Here is a 21,287-nt window from a genome sequence, read left to right on the forward strand (position 1 = left end):
TGATCAGGTAGACGGAGTTGTCCGTAGTGTTTCATATAAAAACATAAGGTATGAAACATGTTAATCAAACTTTAACCCAATTAATGATAGGTTGTATTTGCTAACAAGGTCACTATAACGACCATAGAATTAACCAAATGCTGACTTGGAAGTTTTTGGAATCTCCGTAACATCAACCTATTCTTCATCAGCCTGGCTCGGTTTAAATATTTATCATACTCAGAGCATTCTATTGTGTTGGAATTTTCGGGGTTCCTGTTCACAGATTTGTATTGTTCGTAGTATTTTTCAGATCAATCACTGCACGTTATCATCATCCTTTTCATATTTGATAACAGAAGGTTTTTGATGACAAAATGACAACTTAACTTTATGATAAATGTAATGTCTTCAACTTATCTATCGTCAACTTCCCTTTCTAATGAAACAATATACCGTTATCACCCACGTAGGGACTTCAAATCATTGACAGTATCGAAAATCTCAAGACTTTCAACGTGCTTTGCAATCTATTCATATTCTTTAAACCAAATTTTTACTCCACAATCCCAAGACGTTTACGACAGATCATAAGACCCTAATTTTAAAAATATACAATGATTTATATTGAGGGGTCATAAGATTCACAGAGCACTCACTTCAGGTATTTTTGACGTTAGACGACGTGTCAACCTGATTCCAGCTTTTTCATAGTTCTAAATATCCTTCAGTTCTAGACTTTTCATGTCTTTTGTCATGTAAATTTTAAATAACTAGAGAAAGACATGTTAGTTATTTCTGAAATGTCTTTTATTGCGTATTGGATATAAGTGAGATCTGAAAAATCACTGTCTATACAGTTAAGCGATAAAGTATGGAACCAATATTACATCAAATGTCCTCGCGATAAAGGGGGTATTGAGGTTTTGCAGGAGTTGAACATCAATCCTTCCTTCTAACAAGGCTACTACTCTTCGGACACTTCTCCTAGATACGTGTGGGTAATCCCAAAGATCATGTAAAAACAGTGTTGTCTACTTCGGATATTTTCCTGTCTGCAGACATACATTTTTAATAGCTCTAAGCTCCAATACGTTCAATGACTTCGTCATTTTTGGCTTTGTCTTTACGCATTGAATACCTATAATAAAAATGATAAAACAGTCAATTTTTTTTCAAAATTGTGCCAAATGACTTTTTTTATGAATATTGTAGCGAAAGATGAAATAATCATTTCAATAGTGATTGTGAATGCTTTTCAAAACCAACACAGGTTGTAACCACTGTTGAAATAACGCTCACTATTGAAATAGTGATTTTTGTTTTGAAATGCATTCTCCACCAGTATTGAAATCATTATTTCAATAGTGAACGTTATTTCAATAGTGGTTACAACCAGTGTTGGTTTTGAAATGCATTTTCAACAACTATTGAAATAATTATTCCAATAGTGGTCGCAACAGTGTAATTTTCAATTAAAAAAATGTCTATGTAACGTAACCTTGCGAAAATTTTGACATGTTCCGCGAAGCATGTTTGATCTAAATGATATAGTTGAATATTTTTAAAAAGTCATCGGAAAACACCAAATCTTTGCAAAGTTAATGGAAAATACATATTTTTTATCTCCAGAGTTTCAGTGGTTTCATGCAAATAGCGATCTTTTCTTGCAACCCTCGTACTGTTCTTCATCTCCATATTTTATTGGACATATTAAAAAAAAAAATAAAGAGTAATACGATTTTAAAGAATTTCTCCTTATAAAGGGAATTATGAGTATAAGTTGGAATACCACTTGCAGAAAAAAATTCAACTCATTTAAAATACAATTAAAGAATTGAACTCTACAAACAAAGACAATGCTGTAAGCTCTTTTGATTGTTTGTTTAACGTCCCTTTCGAGAATTTTCACACTATTGAAAGTTTCTTCATCCTGATCAATACATAGGGATCACAGCTGGAGTGGCCGGTCAACAAGGAATGCTTACTCCTAGACACATGATACCACCTCTGGAATTTCCAGGGGTCCGTGTTTTATCTCCTCTTTACATTTTTGTATATCTATAAATGTTTTAGAAGATCAATTCCTAGCTTCGCCACACTGAGCAAACGCTCGAACCACTGCGCTACGCGGGCAACGGAACTTGCTTTGTCAGCAGGGACCAGTATATTTTGATCAGATTGATTAATACATTGCCGTCGCGACATTGTGTCGTCACAATAACACGCTTTTTTCGTGTAAATTTCTACGTGTAGCTATACACAAAAATGTCATTCAATTCAATTTTATAGTTGGCTTAGTTAAAAAATCATCAAATGTAGATATAACAAAATAATAAGATTAAAAACAACTCTAAAAGGTGATAGGTAGCATTTCATTCATGTGTTCATACAAGATCCATGTGTGTAAACTTTATTAAACCTTGAGAGATCATGATGCTACAGAAAACTAGATCTTGGATTTAGCTAGGATTTATTGAAAAATAGTTATAGTTTTACAAGACAAGGTAAAAATGATCTAAAAATTAGGCCATGTTTCTTCTCATTTAATCAAAAATAGACTCTAAAACTGATAAAATTAAAAACAGTTACCTAACAGAACATTCATGTTTTACGGAGCCATGAGTGTATTGCATAAAGAATTTTTTTGGGAGGAAGAATTTTTGTTTCATTTTTGGATTGTTTTTACTTTAAAATCGTAATTTTTTTTCTCAAAACTCAGTATCATCAAAATGTACGCTTTTCCTGCACTTTATACAACTATTCCTCACGATAAATTAAAAACTAGGTCTTTTGATACCCTAGGCAACTGCTTCTCCAATAACAATGGAAATCAGAAATGTTCATACACTGTATCTTGTGATTGGTCATCAACAAAATTACTTTGTTGTTCTACACACAAAATTCTGTAGTTATTCCTAAAAGGATGCTGAATTTCCTCATTAACAAAATCTATGTATACTTTTGAAACCAGGTCTTCCAACAAACTTTGGAATTTTGATAGGCACTAATTGTGTACCTATATTAGCGGAATTTAGATAGGCAATAATTGTGTACTTTTATAAACCGACCTGTTTTCATATTCCTATGAAGCATAATTTATTCAAAAACTTTTGCATGAGAAGATTTATTGATCGATCATATGTTGTTTAACGTCCAATTCGAGAATTTTCACTCATATAGAGACGTCACCATATACCGGTGAAGGGCTTCAAATTTTGACCTTTACTCGACACTCAAGGCCATTGAGCAGTGAGGGATCTTTATCGTGCCAACGCCTGCCGTGACACGGGACCTCGGTTTTTAAGGTCTCATCCGAAGGATCCGCAACTTTTACTTCAAAGTTCTGAGCGCATGGCGAAGGAACAGTTGGTACCTATTTTTTATGGACGGTCAGTCGCGGCCGAGATTCGACTCACGTCCTTTCGATCACGGTACATGAGAAGACGAAAACATTTGCTTTGAGTTTCCTCTCGATATTCAAATATGTGAACAATGTATTATCCATTAACAATACAGTAGTTATTTTCTTTCATGTGTCGAATCGATATATACAAGTGAGCTTTAAATAAAAGACTCCACAGAGTCTGCCACATCTGTTTCATATTTGGATGTTTTACTGACTACAGACGATAAAGCCAACTAACAAATAAATTGTATGACAAACGGAATGACTTTTCCTTCGTCAACTTTCCTTATGTATGTAGTAATATTCATCTTTCACATGTGTATGGTGTTAATGTTTCTCATCTTATTCGCTACACAATAGCATGCTCTAATACGATCATTTTTTAAACTGAGGCAGGCTACTCACACATAAGTTGATGTTGCAGGGATTTCATCGACTTTGTGTAAAGTCAGCGTTTTTTTTAAAATTCTATGGTCGTTTTTATAAAGTTATAAGCAAACATAACCTATGTCTTGGACGTATTTTGGTTCACTTGTTTCATACCAATTGGTATGCCTTTGTTTTTATACTAATAAATTTGACTACTGAATGTTTAGTCTACTTGATCAATACATAAGGCTCACGGCGTGTGACGGTTTAACAGGAGAAGCTTATCCCTCCTAAGTACTTGATCTCTCCTCTGGAATTTCCATGGGTCTGTGTGAATGCCCTGTTAACATATTTGTATTGTTTTTTAAGTTTTTGTGAGATCAATCATATTTTCTACTATGGATATTGAAAAGATTAACGATTCCATAGTAGCTGACACGGCGTCCAGTATGAAAAAAGTGTCAATCTGTAGAGTCTATAGGAAGGGCATGCTCTTACAATGGTTGGTGCTGCTCGGATTCTCCTTTGGGTCAATAACAATTTATAAATTAAAGTGCAGGCTTTTTGACATCATTGACACTGCTTTTTCAATAAAAATGTATTTACCATTATTGGTCATTGGTCATTTGCAAAACTATTTTGTTAAAAAACATTCTGATTGTGCACACAAGTACTCTGAAGTTGATAATAAAAAGATGCTTGAAATTTTGATTGACAATATCTATGTAGTTTTTACAGCAATTAAACTAGACCACTCTATTAGAATTTAGAGAAAAAAAAATAAATCTCCACCTAATAGTCCTCCATTGAGTACTCCTTTTCGTAGACGACGAGAAAAAAAAATAGATCAAAACACTAGACAAGGCCTTTCCGTCTGGTTAAAACGACCACAGAAATGTGTAGGGAGTCTTTCAATCCCATTATGAGCAAGTGTAAATGTGAGTGGACTTTTTAACAATACATCTATACGAAAATGTATTCATGGACATTAATTATTCAATAAACTAATTATACATGATGACTCTTTTGATTCACTTTTGCCTTACGCCAATAAACAATTAGGTCTGCATCACATTAGTACTTAAATATATTTCGGTTTTCCTGACATTTTTGAATGGCCTTTTTGAAGAAGCTAAAACAAGTCCATACTTTTTCACCCCAATCTCACAAAAAGAGGGTTTCAAAACATTTTTTTCAAATAAGATGACAGTGAGTTGACAGATTCATACATACGAAATAATTTGCCAGGCTTTTGAGAACGTTTCCAGTCGCATAATCCATTTCTTTACTATGATCACATTACCAATATTTAAGCATATCAACGTCTAATATGATTGAAATGTAAATGTTATACGGTACCAATTTTAATGCACCAGATGAGCATTTAGACAAATTATGTATCTTCAGTGATGCTCATGTCGAAACATAGGAAATCCGAAATATTTAAATATAAAAAAAAATTAAGAAAAATATTTTCGCAAAACAGAAAATAGTCAATCATTCAATATAAGTTATAATCTTTTTTATTTGTAATGGATACAAGCTCTGTGTTATTTATAATATACATATTGTAGGACTATTTTGAAGGTTTGGTATTGTCGATCATTATTGAAATGTAAAATAAGAGGTCAAGAATCCTGTACAAAATTATACGTACTCAACATGTGTATTGTTAACGACGATTTGTCAATAGATCATTTCTTACATATTGTAGTTCTGCAAAATTATCCGTGAACTATTATCAAGGAAGCTGCTATTTTAATTTCTACCATACATCTATCCAAGAAAAAGACTCGAATTTATATACTTAAATTTTGATTCCTTCATTTATCATCGAATATACATTAACAAAACATATCCATGTACGCGTGCGTATGCTTTTCTCATCTTTTTTTTTCTCTGTTTGATAAAAAAATCAACATATTAAAGCAGACAGTATGTAGTTCTTAACAATTGTCACATAAGAGTTTTTATTTCAATGCATGTTATTTCTTTTAAAGCTCTTTAAAACAGAAATAAAAAACGGAAATGATCATTAAAAAAAATAAAACAAACCCTAGAGAAAAAGGAAAGAAAAAGAAGCGGATTGTTTATTTATTTTTCTTGAAGTTTGAGCTAAACAAATCCTTTAGTGGTTTCTATTAAGGGTTTCCTACACACTTGAGTGTGAGTGGTTTTTTCACTTTGATTTCAGACGAGCATGAATGATGTCATTATTACATTATCATTTATCTACACGAGCTTTTATCTTCTAACTTTATTTGTTGAATTTATCCAAACTCCCGTAATGTCTAGAACACGTTCCGACGTGTAGATTGTCCACGCCGTTAAAGCTGTTAACAGATTGTACATCAGCTGTGTGTTTGCTTTGAATTTCACCCATGCCACAATTGTATATGGAGGAAGCTCTGATAAGATAGAATCAGTTGATGTCATCCATCAAGGATCTCCTTTGTACTGCTTATTTTTGCAAAAACTAGTTGTTAAGCTGTGTTTGTCCAAAAAAGAATTACCCCAATGAGAAATTGTAATAACAACGACAAGAAGACACCCACAAAAAGCCTTCGCCTCGCCGGGTATAAAATTTATTAACAGGGTATCACCCCATTTGGTCATTATATAAACTGCCAATAATAATACTGCAAAAGAAAAACCCCAGTCGTCTTTCTTAAGATTAAATTAAGGTAGCTTTTTATCAGTAAACAAAACTTTATTTTGCAACTTTACCATAAACTTGTTTGTTGTTTGATTTTTTTCTGATGCAATACTTTGTTTACTTGGAGAGAAGGAAATATGTTTGGAAACAAAAACCTTTGAATCAAAATCTTCTTCATAGCCAAATTTAGAATCAAAATAAAGGCCTAACATTGATGTGATATTATGAAGCACGACACACCTTCGTCTAAATATGACCCAATGATAGGCTATATATTATTTGATAACAAGGTCATTATTACGAATATAAAATTAACAAAATGCTGACTTTAAACGATGAAATCCGTGTAAACCTAACTTATCTATGACTAGCTTGCCTCGGTTTAAGAATTGATCATACTCAGAGCATGTCCTTGAGTATCAAATAAGTTCGGAGACCTGAACAACATATGCAGATGATAGTGGAATATTACTACATAAACAAGGAAAGTTGACAATGGAAAAGCTGAAGTCATCTCGTTTTCCATACAATTTAGTTATTATTGGCCCTTATCGCCTATTGTCAGAAAAACATCCAAATATGAAACAGAAATGACAGACACTGTTATGTCTTCGAGTTCAGGTTCACAAGGATATTTCGAATCGACAGATGAATGAAAGTAAGTAACTATTGTCTATTGACAAAATATCTTCAATATATATGAATGTCGAGTTGAAGCTCACAGCAAGTGTACATGTACATTTTTACTCCTATTGAATAAATTCTTCTATTCGGGAGTATGAAACCAAGCTGGCTAATGAAGAGGCACAATTAGTGTATATCGGAATTCTAACATCTGAACTGGTCTCAGAAGACTTCATAAATGTTGTCGATGAGGAACTCCAGCATCTTTTAATATCAAAATCAGAGTACTTTCGTGAAGAATTGGAATGATTTTTAACAAAGTAACTTGTTAATGACCAATCACAAGATACGAACATTTCCGACTTCCGTCTATGATATCAAAAGACCTAGTGTTTAATTTATCGTGAAGAATGGTAGTAAAAAGCTACTTCAGAAAACTCGTATGTTTTGATGATTTTGACTAAGACAATTTTTTTTTTGGAGATTTTAAATTTTTTCTCTAAGTTCTTTGGCAAGTATAGATTAAGTCTGGAACAAAGCTCTGCGACTGAGATAGATATGCTTACTTAACAACGAACAACAAATTGTCACAATTATGCTAAGCGAATAACAATCTTCCATTCAAGAATAGAAACTAAACGCCATGAATTCGGATGATATACAAAACCAAATAGGCTGATAAATTATTCCTTGTTTATTCTTATTGACTTTTGTATCTGTAATCCTCTCTGAAATATGTCAGACCTTTGGAAAAAAATTTCTGTAAAATTTCGTGATTTAACAAGGCGATTGAAAAGTTATCCGACAAAAGCTTAGTCACTCTCCATGTTGTTCACATCAGTTTTTCGGAGTATGCAACCTAAAGACCTTTTTATAATAGGTTAACGAACTTTTTATTTTTTCCTGAATACATGTTTTTCTGATATTTGTTTTTCCTTAATGACATAATTACTACGAAATATGAAGATAACGAACAGTGATCAAGCTCTAAAGTCCATTGAAACAATACAAACTGGGAGCACAACAAAAACGGGCCTCTAAAAACATTGGACACGGAATCAGTCGTCATGAAAGAGCAAGCATCCCCAGTCGACCGCCAGTTTTAAAATAAATAAAGTAAACTTCTAAAGTATTAAGGTATTAATATTTTTGTTATGACAATACAGTGCTTTTTTATTTTAATTTCTCAGAACATTATACATATTGATATGTGAAGTTGGCTTAAATGGTAATTGCATTAAAATATGCAGTGTTTGTTCTGTTGATGTAAACGTTTTTTAACCCTAAACAATGACATAGGAAAGAAACTATTGAAGTGTATACCACGTCCACCATATCTACAACATATCTAAATCAATGAGTTTCCGCCTGAAAAGAGAGATGGAGAACAACTATCATAAAAAAATTTAAATGTAACATAAATATCAATCATCATCAAAATCATTGTTTTTCGAAGAAGAAGAATCAAACCAAGCATTTCATATCTTTATTTCACCACCAGATATACAAAAATAAATAAGCATGACAAATCTTAAACATCGAACAAAATTGCATAAATGCAATATAATGTATGATAATATACAATCATAACCTGCAACATATTCAATCTTAAGGCATTAAATCTAAATTGAGATTTTAAAAATGAAGAAGTGTGGTGTTATAAGGAAGGTCTTTGTGTAAATAGTAAGGAACAACAACGCTGCGAGATTCAACATAATTGACACTTAACTAAATACACTTACCCATTGACTAGTTATGGAAATTGAAAAAAAAAAATCATCTAATCACTAAAAGAATCTGAGATATAAAGCCAAAGAAATGAAGAATATAAGAAAAATTAAAATAAACAGGATTTCTTAATTTAAGCCAACCACTACAAAGCAAAACTATTACAAGTATACTATAGTATAAGGAAGGACATAGAAGCTGTTAAAAAATACGGATTTTAACAAATGTGTATAAAAAAAATACATGAAAATGTTATACTGCGCAATTAATTGGACATTTAAAAAATAAAAAAAAATGCATAATTCAACGAAATGCAGCACGTCACAATGAAAAATAAACGGATATTAACAAAAGTGTATAAACAAATACATGAAAAAAGTTATACAGCACAATTAGCTGGACATTTTTTAAAGGAATTGCATAATACAACGAAATGCAACACGGCACAATGAAAAATAAACATAAAATTCATGATCATAAACACACGCTAACCAGAAAACACAAAAGAGAACATAGTGAAATATCTTATTCAGGTTAGTTTATCAAAGATTGAAGAATTCTGCACTTTGTTTTTTGAATTACATAATAAATTCAATTTAAACTCTTATAAAAAAGAATGACTAATATAACACTTAAAAAAACTTTCCAATTAAATGCGAAAGAAACATTGAAGGCATACGTCATGTATCACGGTGTATATATCACAGTTTAAGAAGTATTTTTCTTCAAGATAAAAGCTAATGCATTCAGGAGGTAAATTCAATACTATAAATTTTTATTCATTGAGAAAATTATAGTACGTAGATTCTAGTTTCTTTCTTTTTTCCAACCAGAAACTTCCATGACTATACCACCGACCATCACAGCAGCTCCGGACAACATAATGACAACTAGAGCTTTGTTAGCCTGTAGAACATGACGATATTATAGCATATAGGGAAATGAATATTTGTCATCAATAAAAAAAATACCCCTAAGAATAGATACAAAATCTTTTTGTTTTTTCTTAATGAATGTAAAGGTAACGAACAGTGATCTTGCTTAAAAGTCCACTTATTGTAATAATTGCAGAGCAAACGGAGTTTTCTAAAAACAGAGGTGGGTGTAGATGCCATAGAGGAGTAAGCATCCCTGGAAAGTGCCGAATGGTCCTTGCCATGATCAAGCAAACGGAAATTCAGTGTGGATGATATGTCCGTATAATATGTAGGAAAGAGTGAACATTCTATCTAAAGAACGATTCTACATACAAACAAGGACATTATCGATCAAAAAATTTGCAAAACGAAATTATTGATATCCTTGTATTATCAACTTATTTGTCAATAGCTTGTCCCGTTTAAAAAATTGTTTCGTACGTAGAACATGCTCTGGGGTATCAAATCAATTGGGAGACACTTACTCCATATGAAGGTGCTAATTATGTATTGCTACGAAAATAGAGGGACTTGATGATAGAAAAGTTGAAGTCATCACGTTTATCATAAAGTTTATTTGTTAGTTTGTCATAAAAGTCTTTCTCTAGTAAGAGAATCGATTATAAATCAAATATATTAGACTATATGGTGTATTTTGTTTCGAACTCAATATATATATATCGAATCAAAGAAGGAATGATTGATTTATTGTATGTTGTTTTACGTCCCGTTAGTGAATTTTTCACTCATATAGAGACGTCACCATATACCGGTGAAGGGCTTCAAATTTTGACCTTTATTCGGCACTCTGAACCATTGAGCAGTGAGGGATCTTTATCGTGCCAACACCTGCATTGACACGGGACCTCGGTCCCCAAGGTCTCATCCGAAGTCCTGATCCGTAACCTTCCCTTGAAAGTGCCGAGCGCTTGGCGAAGGAACAGTTGCTACCCATTTTCTTATCGACTTACGTCGGTCGCGGCCGGGATTCAAACCAACGACCTTCCGATCCCAGAGCGAGCGCTCTACCTACTGAGCTACAGTGACGGTTCAAAGTTGGAATGAAGTTGAATATTGTTTATTTATAAAACGTTATCGACTTATCTTAATGTCGAATTGAAGAGAGTTCTTTTCATTTAGAAACTTTTTAATACATTCCGCTTCATAAGAATATCAAAAAAGTTTGGTCTGCAAATAACGGGGCACAATTTGTACCAACATGAATTCCATGAGATTGTTGGAAGACATCGTCTCAAAAGAATTATATTATAAAGTCTTCTAAACAGCTGTACATCTAGCGCACAAACTTCTTGTTTCGCTTATATTTAGAGTTCTAATCTTAATGGTATCAAATGGGCGAATTCTTGAAAACTATGCACTCTACAGTATTTTTTTTATTGCTCATTGTATAGTAAAATCTCAACAATACTAGTCTCTGACTTTCTAAAAAAAGCATTGAGACTGGTGTGCCAACAAGTTGTATCATTAATATTTGTACTGATTTATCGATTGTTTCAGCGAGTAATTTTCCTGTTGAGTTTTCCATAATTCTAGGTTTACATCGTATTTAGAGAGAGAGAGAGAGAGAGAGAGATAGATTTCAATACATTTTGAGTGTAAGGGCAAGAAAGAATGAAGTTAAACTTTATGATTGTTATGTTAAATCGACCTTAATGTAAATACTAATATAAGATCTTTATTAGCGATTTGAAAAAAGGCTGTTTTTCAAAGTAACGATAAAATTATATGAATATGTGTATGTTTACTGATTGTAAGACTATACATTAATGGTTTTATTTTTAATGGAGTGTTAATTTATGGTCAACCTGAATAATTCTTAATTGCTTTAATCGAGTAAAATTAATTTATAAAGATATGCATCTGGAAATAAGCAAAATTTAAATGGAGGAAATTAAAATTAGCTTATCAAATTTCAAACCTGCTAAATTAATATCTACCTACCTATGTATGAAGTAGTAATTATTTATTTATTTACTATTTTTTAGTTGAAAAAGTGTCATTAGAGTTTTTATCCATTATCTTTTTCCATTTTTTATCTAGTATTTGAAAATGTTGTTAAAGGAATAAGTTCCAGTAAAAAGTTAAACACGTCAGATAATTTTCTTTAGGTTTTGAGTTATCTGCCCTTTGTAAAAGATCACAGAAAAACAATAATAAGTCAATTAATTTTGTTTTATCTTATTTATATTTAGTAATATTTATTAACAATTCGGTTTGTCTTATTTATCAATGAGAAAAATGTTTGGAAAAGAAATTTTATAAAACATCCAGTATTTGGTAACATTTTGAACAAAATATTATTTAGCAAAATGCCAATTTTCGAAGTTCAAAATACCGAAAACAAAATAAACCCCCACTCTACTTTTTATAAAAGCTAACAAATATTACGATGGTGTTTTTATGGTGATTTTTCTTGAATTGCCTGCATTTCTTGAGAGACTTTTTGAAATATAGGGTAAAATTGACCATTTTCAAAATGTAAGAATTTGGTCATCTTTGAGCTATCAATTGAAGAATTTGCAGTAACTTGTAGAATTTTTTTTAATTGTGTTATATAATGCTTAATTTGTTCTATTCATATAACGTATGAATTTCTCAAAATAATAAATATGATTAAACCACATGAAATCAAGAATTTAGCATTTTTATGCTTGAAATGCTTGAAATGAGAGTAAATGGGGCAAAAATCTATATAAGCCCGTTACCAAGGCAACCAAGATAGTAACCTTAATTTTGAATGTTGATTATGTCATAACGTATGAGCATTTATATATATATATATATATATATATATATATATATATATATATATATATATATATATATATATATATATATATATATATATATATATACGAATGTTAATGATACCTGCACGGACCAGTTCACTCCGTATCTACAGAAGGCCGCAAAATGTTCACAATTCTTCCAAAAAACATTGTAGTCAATTTCTCCTATTTTCTTAAAAGCTTCTTCAGCGATTTGATGCGCGGGACGTGGTCTATAGAAACATTTTAATAATCATTTGATTATTTGCCAAATAACAATGTATTTGTTCACATTACAGAAGTCTGAAAAATTAAATATCTTAAAATAGCAATTCTCATTTCTATATATAATTGAATTCATTCTGAACTGATGAGAATTACTAAAGTAAACTGGGTAAATATATATAATTTTTAATTTGAGACATGATTTTTTAGTTTCAGTAATACTTTATATGGAACAAGGACGTTACCGTGAAATATGAAGATAACAAACAGTATTCAATCTCGAAAGTCCAATGAAACGATATAAATTTGGAGAAGAGCAAATATTTAGAGGTGGGATTAGGTGCCATGGAGGAGTGAGCATCCCCTGCCGACCGGTCACACCCACCGTGTGCTCCTAGTCATGATCGGGAAAAACGGGAAAATCCGAAGGCAGTTCAGTGTATTTATAATGGCCTAACAATTAGTATGAAAACGTCAGTCAGCATTTGGCTCAATGATAGGTTGTATGTGCTGACAATGTCATTGTATCGACCTTAAAACTAACAAAATGATGACTTCAAACGAGACTGTTGATATCCTTGTTTCATCAACTTGTTTGTCAATAGCTTTCCTCGTTTTAGAAATTGTTCATACGTAGAACATGCTCATGCGTATCGAATCAGCTGAGAAACATAAACCCCATATGCAGGTGATAAGTGTATATTACTACATAAGTAAGGGAAGTTGATTGAAAAATTGAAGTCATCATGTTTATCAGAAAGCTTAGTTGTTAGGTTACCACTAACGTCTTTTTCTAGTGAATATTTAAATATGAAACAGATGTGTCAGACTCTGTGGTATCTGTTCAAGTATATTTTTACGATACTAATTTTTCGAAATCTTTATAAACTTTTTTGAAAAAATAACTTTAACTTATTTTGCTAGGAACCTGCATTTCCTATCCTTGTCATTGTTGATTTTTGCCTTGGAATCCTGAACCACTTTCCAAAAACTCTCCCTTTTGACCACAGCCTTGTTGAACTTCTTCCCACAAATGGAAAGGACGTGACTAGGGTTTGAGTTTCCATTTACACCATCATCATCAATACCAGCTAAATGCACAACCTCTTTATTTCCTTTGAAGGTAAATATCAATGCACCTATTTTCATCTTTTAACTGTGGTGTTCATAGAATTATGTTTCCGTTTTGATGCAAATCATTTCTTCATCTACAGTTTACACACTGTGAACAAAAATTTTACACAGTGTCTTAATTCTGACAAGAGAAATACATTTTACCATGAAGTGTTAAACTTTCATCATCAAAAAACAATTATTCATTAACTTTTCGCTTATTTTGAGTTACATTTTTACAAAATCAGCATTAAGTAAAAATTTGTACGTGGATGTCTTAATTGAATTACACGGAATCCTATTATTAAGAATAAAAATCCTAATATCCTAGTTTTTTGCTTTCATATGTTTGCACTACTTGTTCACACATATTTTATACATATCTTATCATATTTTAAAATAAAAAAATCAAGGAATATAACTATTACCTACATAGACAGCCCAGTGCAAGTACCATCCTCTTAGAAATTCTAGTAAATCTCCTTTTCGTGCTCTATTTATAACTTTTCTGTTATGTAATTCGTTCATGACAACATAAAAATGCTAAAAATATAACGGATTAGCATAGAAGCAGTAACATTGAACCTATGGATTTGTAAAAATCAATAGTTTTAGGTATTGATGATATTTTTTGTTCCATTACTACATAATCATGACAAGTTACTCTCATTATTTCTTCATCTTAAGTACAAAAACAATTAATGTTTTGGGATGACAGATATTACGTAAAGAATATGCAAACACAGAGAGCTCTTACCTGTAGTGAAGCTTTGCTTTAGGGAAAAGAATATGATATTGTCGTAAAGTTAATACTTTCCTCGTTGTGTTGTACTTGTAGGTCTCGGAGACAAGATTTCGCGTAAAAGCTATAAATAGTACATGCCGAATTGGACAAAAGGTAAAGAAAGGTAACTCTATAAAGTAAACAACAAAATACCATGCCATTAAAGATCTTAAAAAAAAAGACCATTCCAAATATAATACTCCAATTTAATATTCTACAAAACACAGTTTAATGAGTTAATTTAAAAGTTAAACGGAATAATTACGTGTCTTGTTTTTTCTGCAAAGTTCCAGAAAAATATTTTCAAAAAAAAAAGCAAGGTGAATATTATGGGACTTTTTTTTTGATGACAAATAGAGACGTAAACGTAGTAATGAACATCGGTTTTACATTAAGGCTATTATTCAGGATGTCCCCTTTAGTTCATTACGACCTTACCTACAAAAACAGCTAGATCTTCATCATATTCGCACCTAACTAATCAATGTTGAATCATCCAATTAAATAAACATAAATGTGAAACTACCACCAATGAAAAAGAATCAGGAAAGAAAGAGCAGTTCTCCGACCCAGCGGTGAACATCTGATCCCTTCAGTGGTTAAATGACACACTGAATCCCTACCAAAGCGGTGAACATCTGATCCCTTCAGTGGTTATATGACACACTGAATCCCTATCAAAGCGGTGAACATCTGATCTCTTCAGTGGTTATATGACACGCTGAATCCCCACCAAAGCGGTGAACATCTGATCCCTTCAGTGGTTATATGACACACTGAATCCCTACCAAAGCGGTGAGCATCTGATCCCTTCAATGGTTACAGTATATGACACACTGAATCCATACCACAGCGGTGAACATCTGATCCCTTTAGTGGTTATATGACACACTGAATCCCCACCAAAGCGGTGAACATCTGATCTCTTCAGTGGTTATATGACACACTGAATCCCTACCAAAGCGGTGAGCATTTGATCCCTTCGATGGTAACAGTATATGACACACTGAATCCATACCACAGCGGTGAACATCTGATCCCTTCAGTGGTTATATGACACACTGAATCCCTACCAAAGCGGTGAACATCTGATCTCTTCAGTGGTTATATGACACACTGAATCCCTACCAAAGCGGTGAGCATCTGATCCCTTCAATGGTTACAGTATATGACACACTGAATCCATACCAATCCTCGCCTTTAGCCAACGTAACGAAGTTGTGGGATTCTGTTACATCATACCACTTCCGGGATCATACTTCAAAGAGATTTCTGAATATAGTGAATTTTAAAATTCAGCATAAGAAAACAATGAAAGGGTGCTATAACCTCAATCATTTATTCTGCAGAAAAAAATCAAGATATCATAGTTGACCGCACATTTACAAATTACCATTTTTCGGCATCATATGAATATATGTACAACACGTTTGGCATAATCTTCCACAGAATTCATAACAGAAATGAAGTTCTGTCGCCAGTTGAAAGATCGGGGCTCCCTGTACTTAAGATCTTTAAGGTCCTCATTTTCAATTATATTAACATCACGATAAAGACGTGTCCTGCAGGACTGTAGTTGAAAGAAGAAGAGCAAGAACACTTCAGAAGATTTTTTTTAAATGTCCATTATCTTGGCACTGTAAAATTGTTTATTATTGAAAAGCTTAAAAGTAAAAGTTTGGGTATATCTGTTATAAAAGCAGAGGTAGACTTCAATTTTAAATATGGTGGAATGCAAGAATGAACTTTTTTATGATTAGGGATGTTACTTATGTTCACAGCATCTATTCCTTTGTTGGCAAATTTAAGTTTAAGGAACCGACGGATTGAGTCAGAATTATCTTCCGACACAAGTGGCGGTTTAAAGAGCCTATGCTGAGCAACATCCATAATCGCAAGCACTATCTTGTATTCCGCAAAATGTGTAAATTTTTTATTCATTATTATAAAATCTTCGTTTACTTAAAATTGCTTCAACGAGTAATATGATTTGTTATTTTGTTGAAACTGGTCCAGAAGTTTTGATAAGAAAGTAGAAAACATGAAAAAAAAAAACTTTAAAAAAGACAAGTACAGAGATACTATAAACTTCCCTTTATATCAAACTTTGGACAGCCTCAAGTTAATTATAGAACAAAACATGTATTAAATTTCAATTGACAGAGTAAAACAAAAGATTACAATGCTGAAATGTATCAAAGGTACGGAAGCCCATTTAGGACCTATCAAAAAATATTTTCAAATTCGATATAACGAATTGTGGAATTTGTTATAACAAATTTAATTCGTTATAAAAATTTCTTTGAATTCGTTTTAACAAATTTAATTTGTTATAACAAATTTGTTGAATTAGTTATAACGAATTCAAAAATTTGTTATAACGAATTAAATTCGTTTAAACGAATTCTAAAATTTGTTATAACAAATTTAATTCGTTATAACAAATTCAAAAATTTGTTGTAACGAATTAAATTCGTAAAATCAAATTCAACAACCGCGGCCTATAGAAAAATATGTATGAATTCGATATAACGATTTGTCGAATTCATTTTAACGAATTTAAGTCGTTATAACAAATTAGAGAATTCGTTTAAACGAATTTAATTCGTTATATCAAGTTTCAGAATTCGTTATAACGAATTTAATTCGTTATAACAAATTCGTTATAACGAGTTCAATAAATTTGATTTTTTTAAAAAATCAACGAAAAGTTTATGCACCAAACACAATCATTTTTACAAGTACATGTACTTATCAATATAACTTGACCTTCAATGCTATTTTTGACAGACGCCAAAAAAGGGGTATTCTAACTCCACTTAAGTATAACAGATTCTGATTTGCTGACTATTCCCTCATTGTGTTGAACATCCCGATACAGCGACAAATGTAACAGTATATATATGTAATCTGACTTCTTTATGGCCTTCGACATTGACTTCATCCAATTACTACGGGACAATCATGGAATTCACAGACGTCATCAGTACATTTAATTGTTCTGTGAATCTGAAAAATATTTCACACTCTATCATTTTCTTTCATGATTTTAAAATATCAATGAAACAGTCTTTACACATCCAGATAGGAACATTCCAACTAAAGTAGTTTATTGTACGTAGTGTACATGAATTAGAGGTTAACTCACTGAAGAAGTTTATAAACTACATTCTTAAACATAAGATTTCGCCCATTAACATCAATTAAATTGAATCAACAATGCCGTTTAAAGTCAGCATTTCGTAATTACTAGAGTCATTATAATGACCTTGTTAACAAAATTTTCCATATTTAATATAACCTATCACTGGGCCGCATTTGGCTTACATGTGTTAGACCTTTGTTTTTGTACTGAATTCGACTACGGAATGTTTTGTCTACCTGATCAATTAATACATAGACTCAAGGCGGATGTGACCGGTCAACAGAGGATGTGACAGGTCAATAGGGGATGTCAACCTAGGCACCTGATCCAACCTCTGGAATTTCCTGGGGTCCGTGTTTTATGCCCTGTTCATGGATTTGTATTGTTAGAGATTTTTTTTAATCACTGTTTGTTATCCTCACGTTTTCATCTAAATTTGTATTCATTCACCGCTAAATTATGACGTCTCTATATGGATAAAAAATGAAGATTTCCTTTTTTAAATTTATATAATTGTTATACCATGTTGTTGACAAAAATCTAACCTTTTGGCCGACCTAAGTGTGCTATAGACACCATGCGAGAGAAACTGAGTGAATCCCTAAACAGAATGAAGTCTACACCACAGACGTCTACAAATCCAGCAAAGATACCAGTATCGGGAGTGGATACTGGAAGCAGGCCGTTTGAATCCAGTTTTGATAAACTTACATCTAGTAAATATACGACACTTTGGACAGAGAAAAAGATGCAACAGGTGGCACAGAGGACTATAGGTACCTTATGTTCCCAAAGCCAAATTACACTTTGTATGAGAAAATAGAGAATAAAGGTAGTGGTATGTCTACTTCTGGGAAACCAAACAAGTAAGATTCATCGGGACGTATTAAGCAAACAATTCTCCCTAAATCGATTCCAACAACAGGATGGCCTTGGGGTACTAGTGAATATGCTGCTCCGTCAACAACTATATTTATTATACTTTCATGTTAAGTACTAAAATCTGATTGGTTTAGACGCAGTGAACAATCCGTAATGTTACCCTCAGCGTTAGCAACACACTTGACAACGAAAATGTCACATGCGTTCAAATCATGCGCGTACGGTTCACCGTAGAATTCTCAAAACGTCGGTTGTGCGTTTGAAAGAAGCCGAATAAACGACGTCAATAAAAGCCTGCGTCCGATGTAGCTTACTTGAAAACAACAAACGACAGACGAAACATCCTTGCGAATGCAAACTTTAGATGATAAAGGACTTTTTGAGTAGCAAACAAACAATAAAGAGGTTGGTAAATCTTTTCCGAAGCGTTCTTATTGAGAAAAATAGAAGCGGGGAGTTTGAAAGCTTTCTAAGCGTGAACTTAACGACGATCTCCGATTTTTTTATGACATCCGAAATCAATAAGACATTCAGTATAATAAAATAAATAGTGCACGTTTTTGAGGGTAACAGTTGAAATTGACACCCCTCGGAAAACCATTGTCAACCTCCGCTGACGCGTCGGTTGTCAATGGTTTTCCTTGGGGTGTCAATTTCAACTGTTACCCTCAAAAACGTGCACTATTTATATAATGAGACCTGGTCAGACAGCCGAAATACCGGAGCTGGCTTATTATCTGTTCAACAGCCAACAGCCAAAACCCAGTTTAGACAGTGCAACAAATAAAACCACGGGATATACTACGGGCAAAACATTGATGAAACCAGCGACATATGATGGAGTATAGGATCTTGGATTGACTACAAGGCACACTTTGAGGTCTGTTGTGGTATCAATATGTGGAGTACTCGACAGAAAAGTTTGTACTTAGCAGCTTCATTAAGAGGACAGGCTCAAACCGTCCTAGAAAATATGAGCCCAGGTACAGCCTGTAAATATGAGGTTTTGTGTGATGCTTTAGAGGCCAGGTTCGCACCTGCAAACCAAACTGAGTTGTAGAGCAATGCTTAATGAGATAAAAACAAAAACCCATAGAAACTTTGCCAGAGTGAGGTGAAAGTATTCGTCGATTCACTGACAGACTTTGACATGCGACTATCTCCACCAAAGTCACTTAATAATGCCGTGCGACTAGCAGTCGACTTGCATAGCAGAAAGGCAAAGAAGACATGACATCGAGTTTGCCAGGAATGTCACAAGGGACCAAGAGAATAAAAATGTGAATGTTATTTGACTCCCTTGCGAGAATCTGCACGCACAACTAGACTGTGAATATCAATTAAGTGATATTCCTTGGATTGTAAAACTTATCTACGAGATTATCTGCGGATAATCAAATAGGGTGAACGGTAACAACCTGCCTCCTTCGTTTCGTTCGAAGTGATATATTTATCTGCTCTTACTAGCTTTTCAAATAGATTGTTAACTAAATGCTTTATTTCAAGTATGAACCAAAAAAGAATAAAAACTAGAAACTTATTGCGAGCAATGAGAGGTCTTCCGTCCGATTTTGAAAATGAAAACGTGAATTGAAGCTAAAAAGTGATAAAAAAAAAAATCAGACACACTGGAGATTTAACCCTTGTCGTCAGCGTGAAAATCCAACGCGCTAACCATTTCGCCATTTGGACTCCCGCTTCAAAGTGAAAATGACGAATATCTAGAGTTTGGATTTATCATTTCGAAAACAAATTATATATTTAGTATTTTGAAAAGAGGCTCTCTTAACCCTACAAATATTACAGAAAAATATTGAAGTAGAAAAAAATCGATTTTTTAAATTCGCTTCAGGTAGCGACCGGAAGTAACGACAACGCATGAAAAGGTACCCTCTCCAATCTAAAAATCATGTTCTATCATCTCTAACAAGTCTCCAGTTCATATCTTTAGCCATTCTTGAAAACACTCACAGACAAAGTTTCATTTTAAAATCAAAAAAATGTCTATAACTCGGCATTGGAACCGAATTTTCCAAAAAACGGAATTTCATATAAAACTCATATAAAGATCTTTTATCTCTGAAAATTTCAAAGAAATTCATCGAATAGTTCTCGAGAATTCGCGTGCAGAAGATTTTGTCTAAAAAAAAAAGAGAATAATAAAAATTCTCTAGAATTTGGATTTATCAATTTTAAAACAAATTATATATTTATCATTCTTAAAAGAGTCTCTATTAACCCTACTAATATCATAGAAAAATATTGAAAAGCAGAAAAGTTCAAAAATTCGACTTTTTTAATTCGCTTCCGGTTGCGACCGGAAGTATTGATGACGAAAATCAAGGTCGATTTGCACATCTAGAAGTCATGTTCTATAATCTCTAACAAGTCTCCAGTTCATATCTTTAGTTGTTCTTTAGATATCCCGCGGAAACTATTTCATTTTAAAATCAGAAAAATGTCCATAACTTGGAACCGGAAGCGAATTTTCCCAAAATTCTTTTAAATGTAACAATGCCATTAACTGGCGCGTTATTCCTGAAAGAATGGTGAAAAACCACTGAATAGTTCTCGAGATATTGCTTGGACAAAATTTGTCTAAAAAATAAGAATAACTAAAAACTCGTTGCCATGGCAACAAGAAGGTCTTCCGTCCCTTCTCTGTCA

At 32.8% G+C, this 21,287-nt stretch overlaps 1 protein-coding gene across 1 annotated transcript; it reads right to left on the reverse strand.

Annotated features, from left to right (window-relative positions):
- Positions 1-9,572: 9,572 nt before the first annotated feature.
- LOC133173531 (phospholipase A and acyltransferase 2-like) lies at positions 9,573-14,337 on the reverse strand. The gene is made up of 4 exons (XM_061308515.1): positions 14,238-14,337; positions 13,625-13,811; positions 12,575-12,704; positions 9,573-9,671 (listed from the first exon to the last, which is right to left on the reverse strand). Exons 1-4 carry the CDS (start codon positions 14,335-14,337, stop codon positions 9,573-9,575), a joined length of 516 nt encoding a protein of 171 aa, XP_061164499.1.
- Positions 14,338-21,287: the final 6,950 nt, after the last annotated feature.

The sequence above is a fragment of the Saccostrea echinata genome, unplaced genomic scaffold (genome assembly GCF_033153115.1).
Source record: "Saccostrea echinata isolate AGI-Se365-2 ecotype Australia unplaced genomic scaffold, CSIRO_AGI_Sech_v1 ptg000056l, whole genome shotgun sequence".
Classification (NCBI taxonomy): Eukaryota; Metazoa; Mollusca; class Bivalvia; order Ostreida; family Ostreidae; genus Saccostrea; species Saccostrea echinata.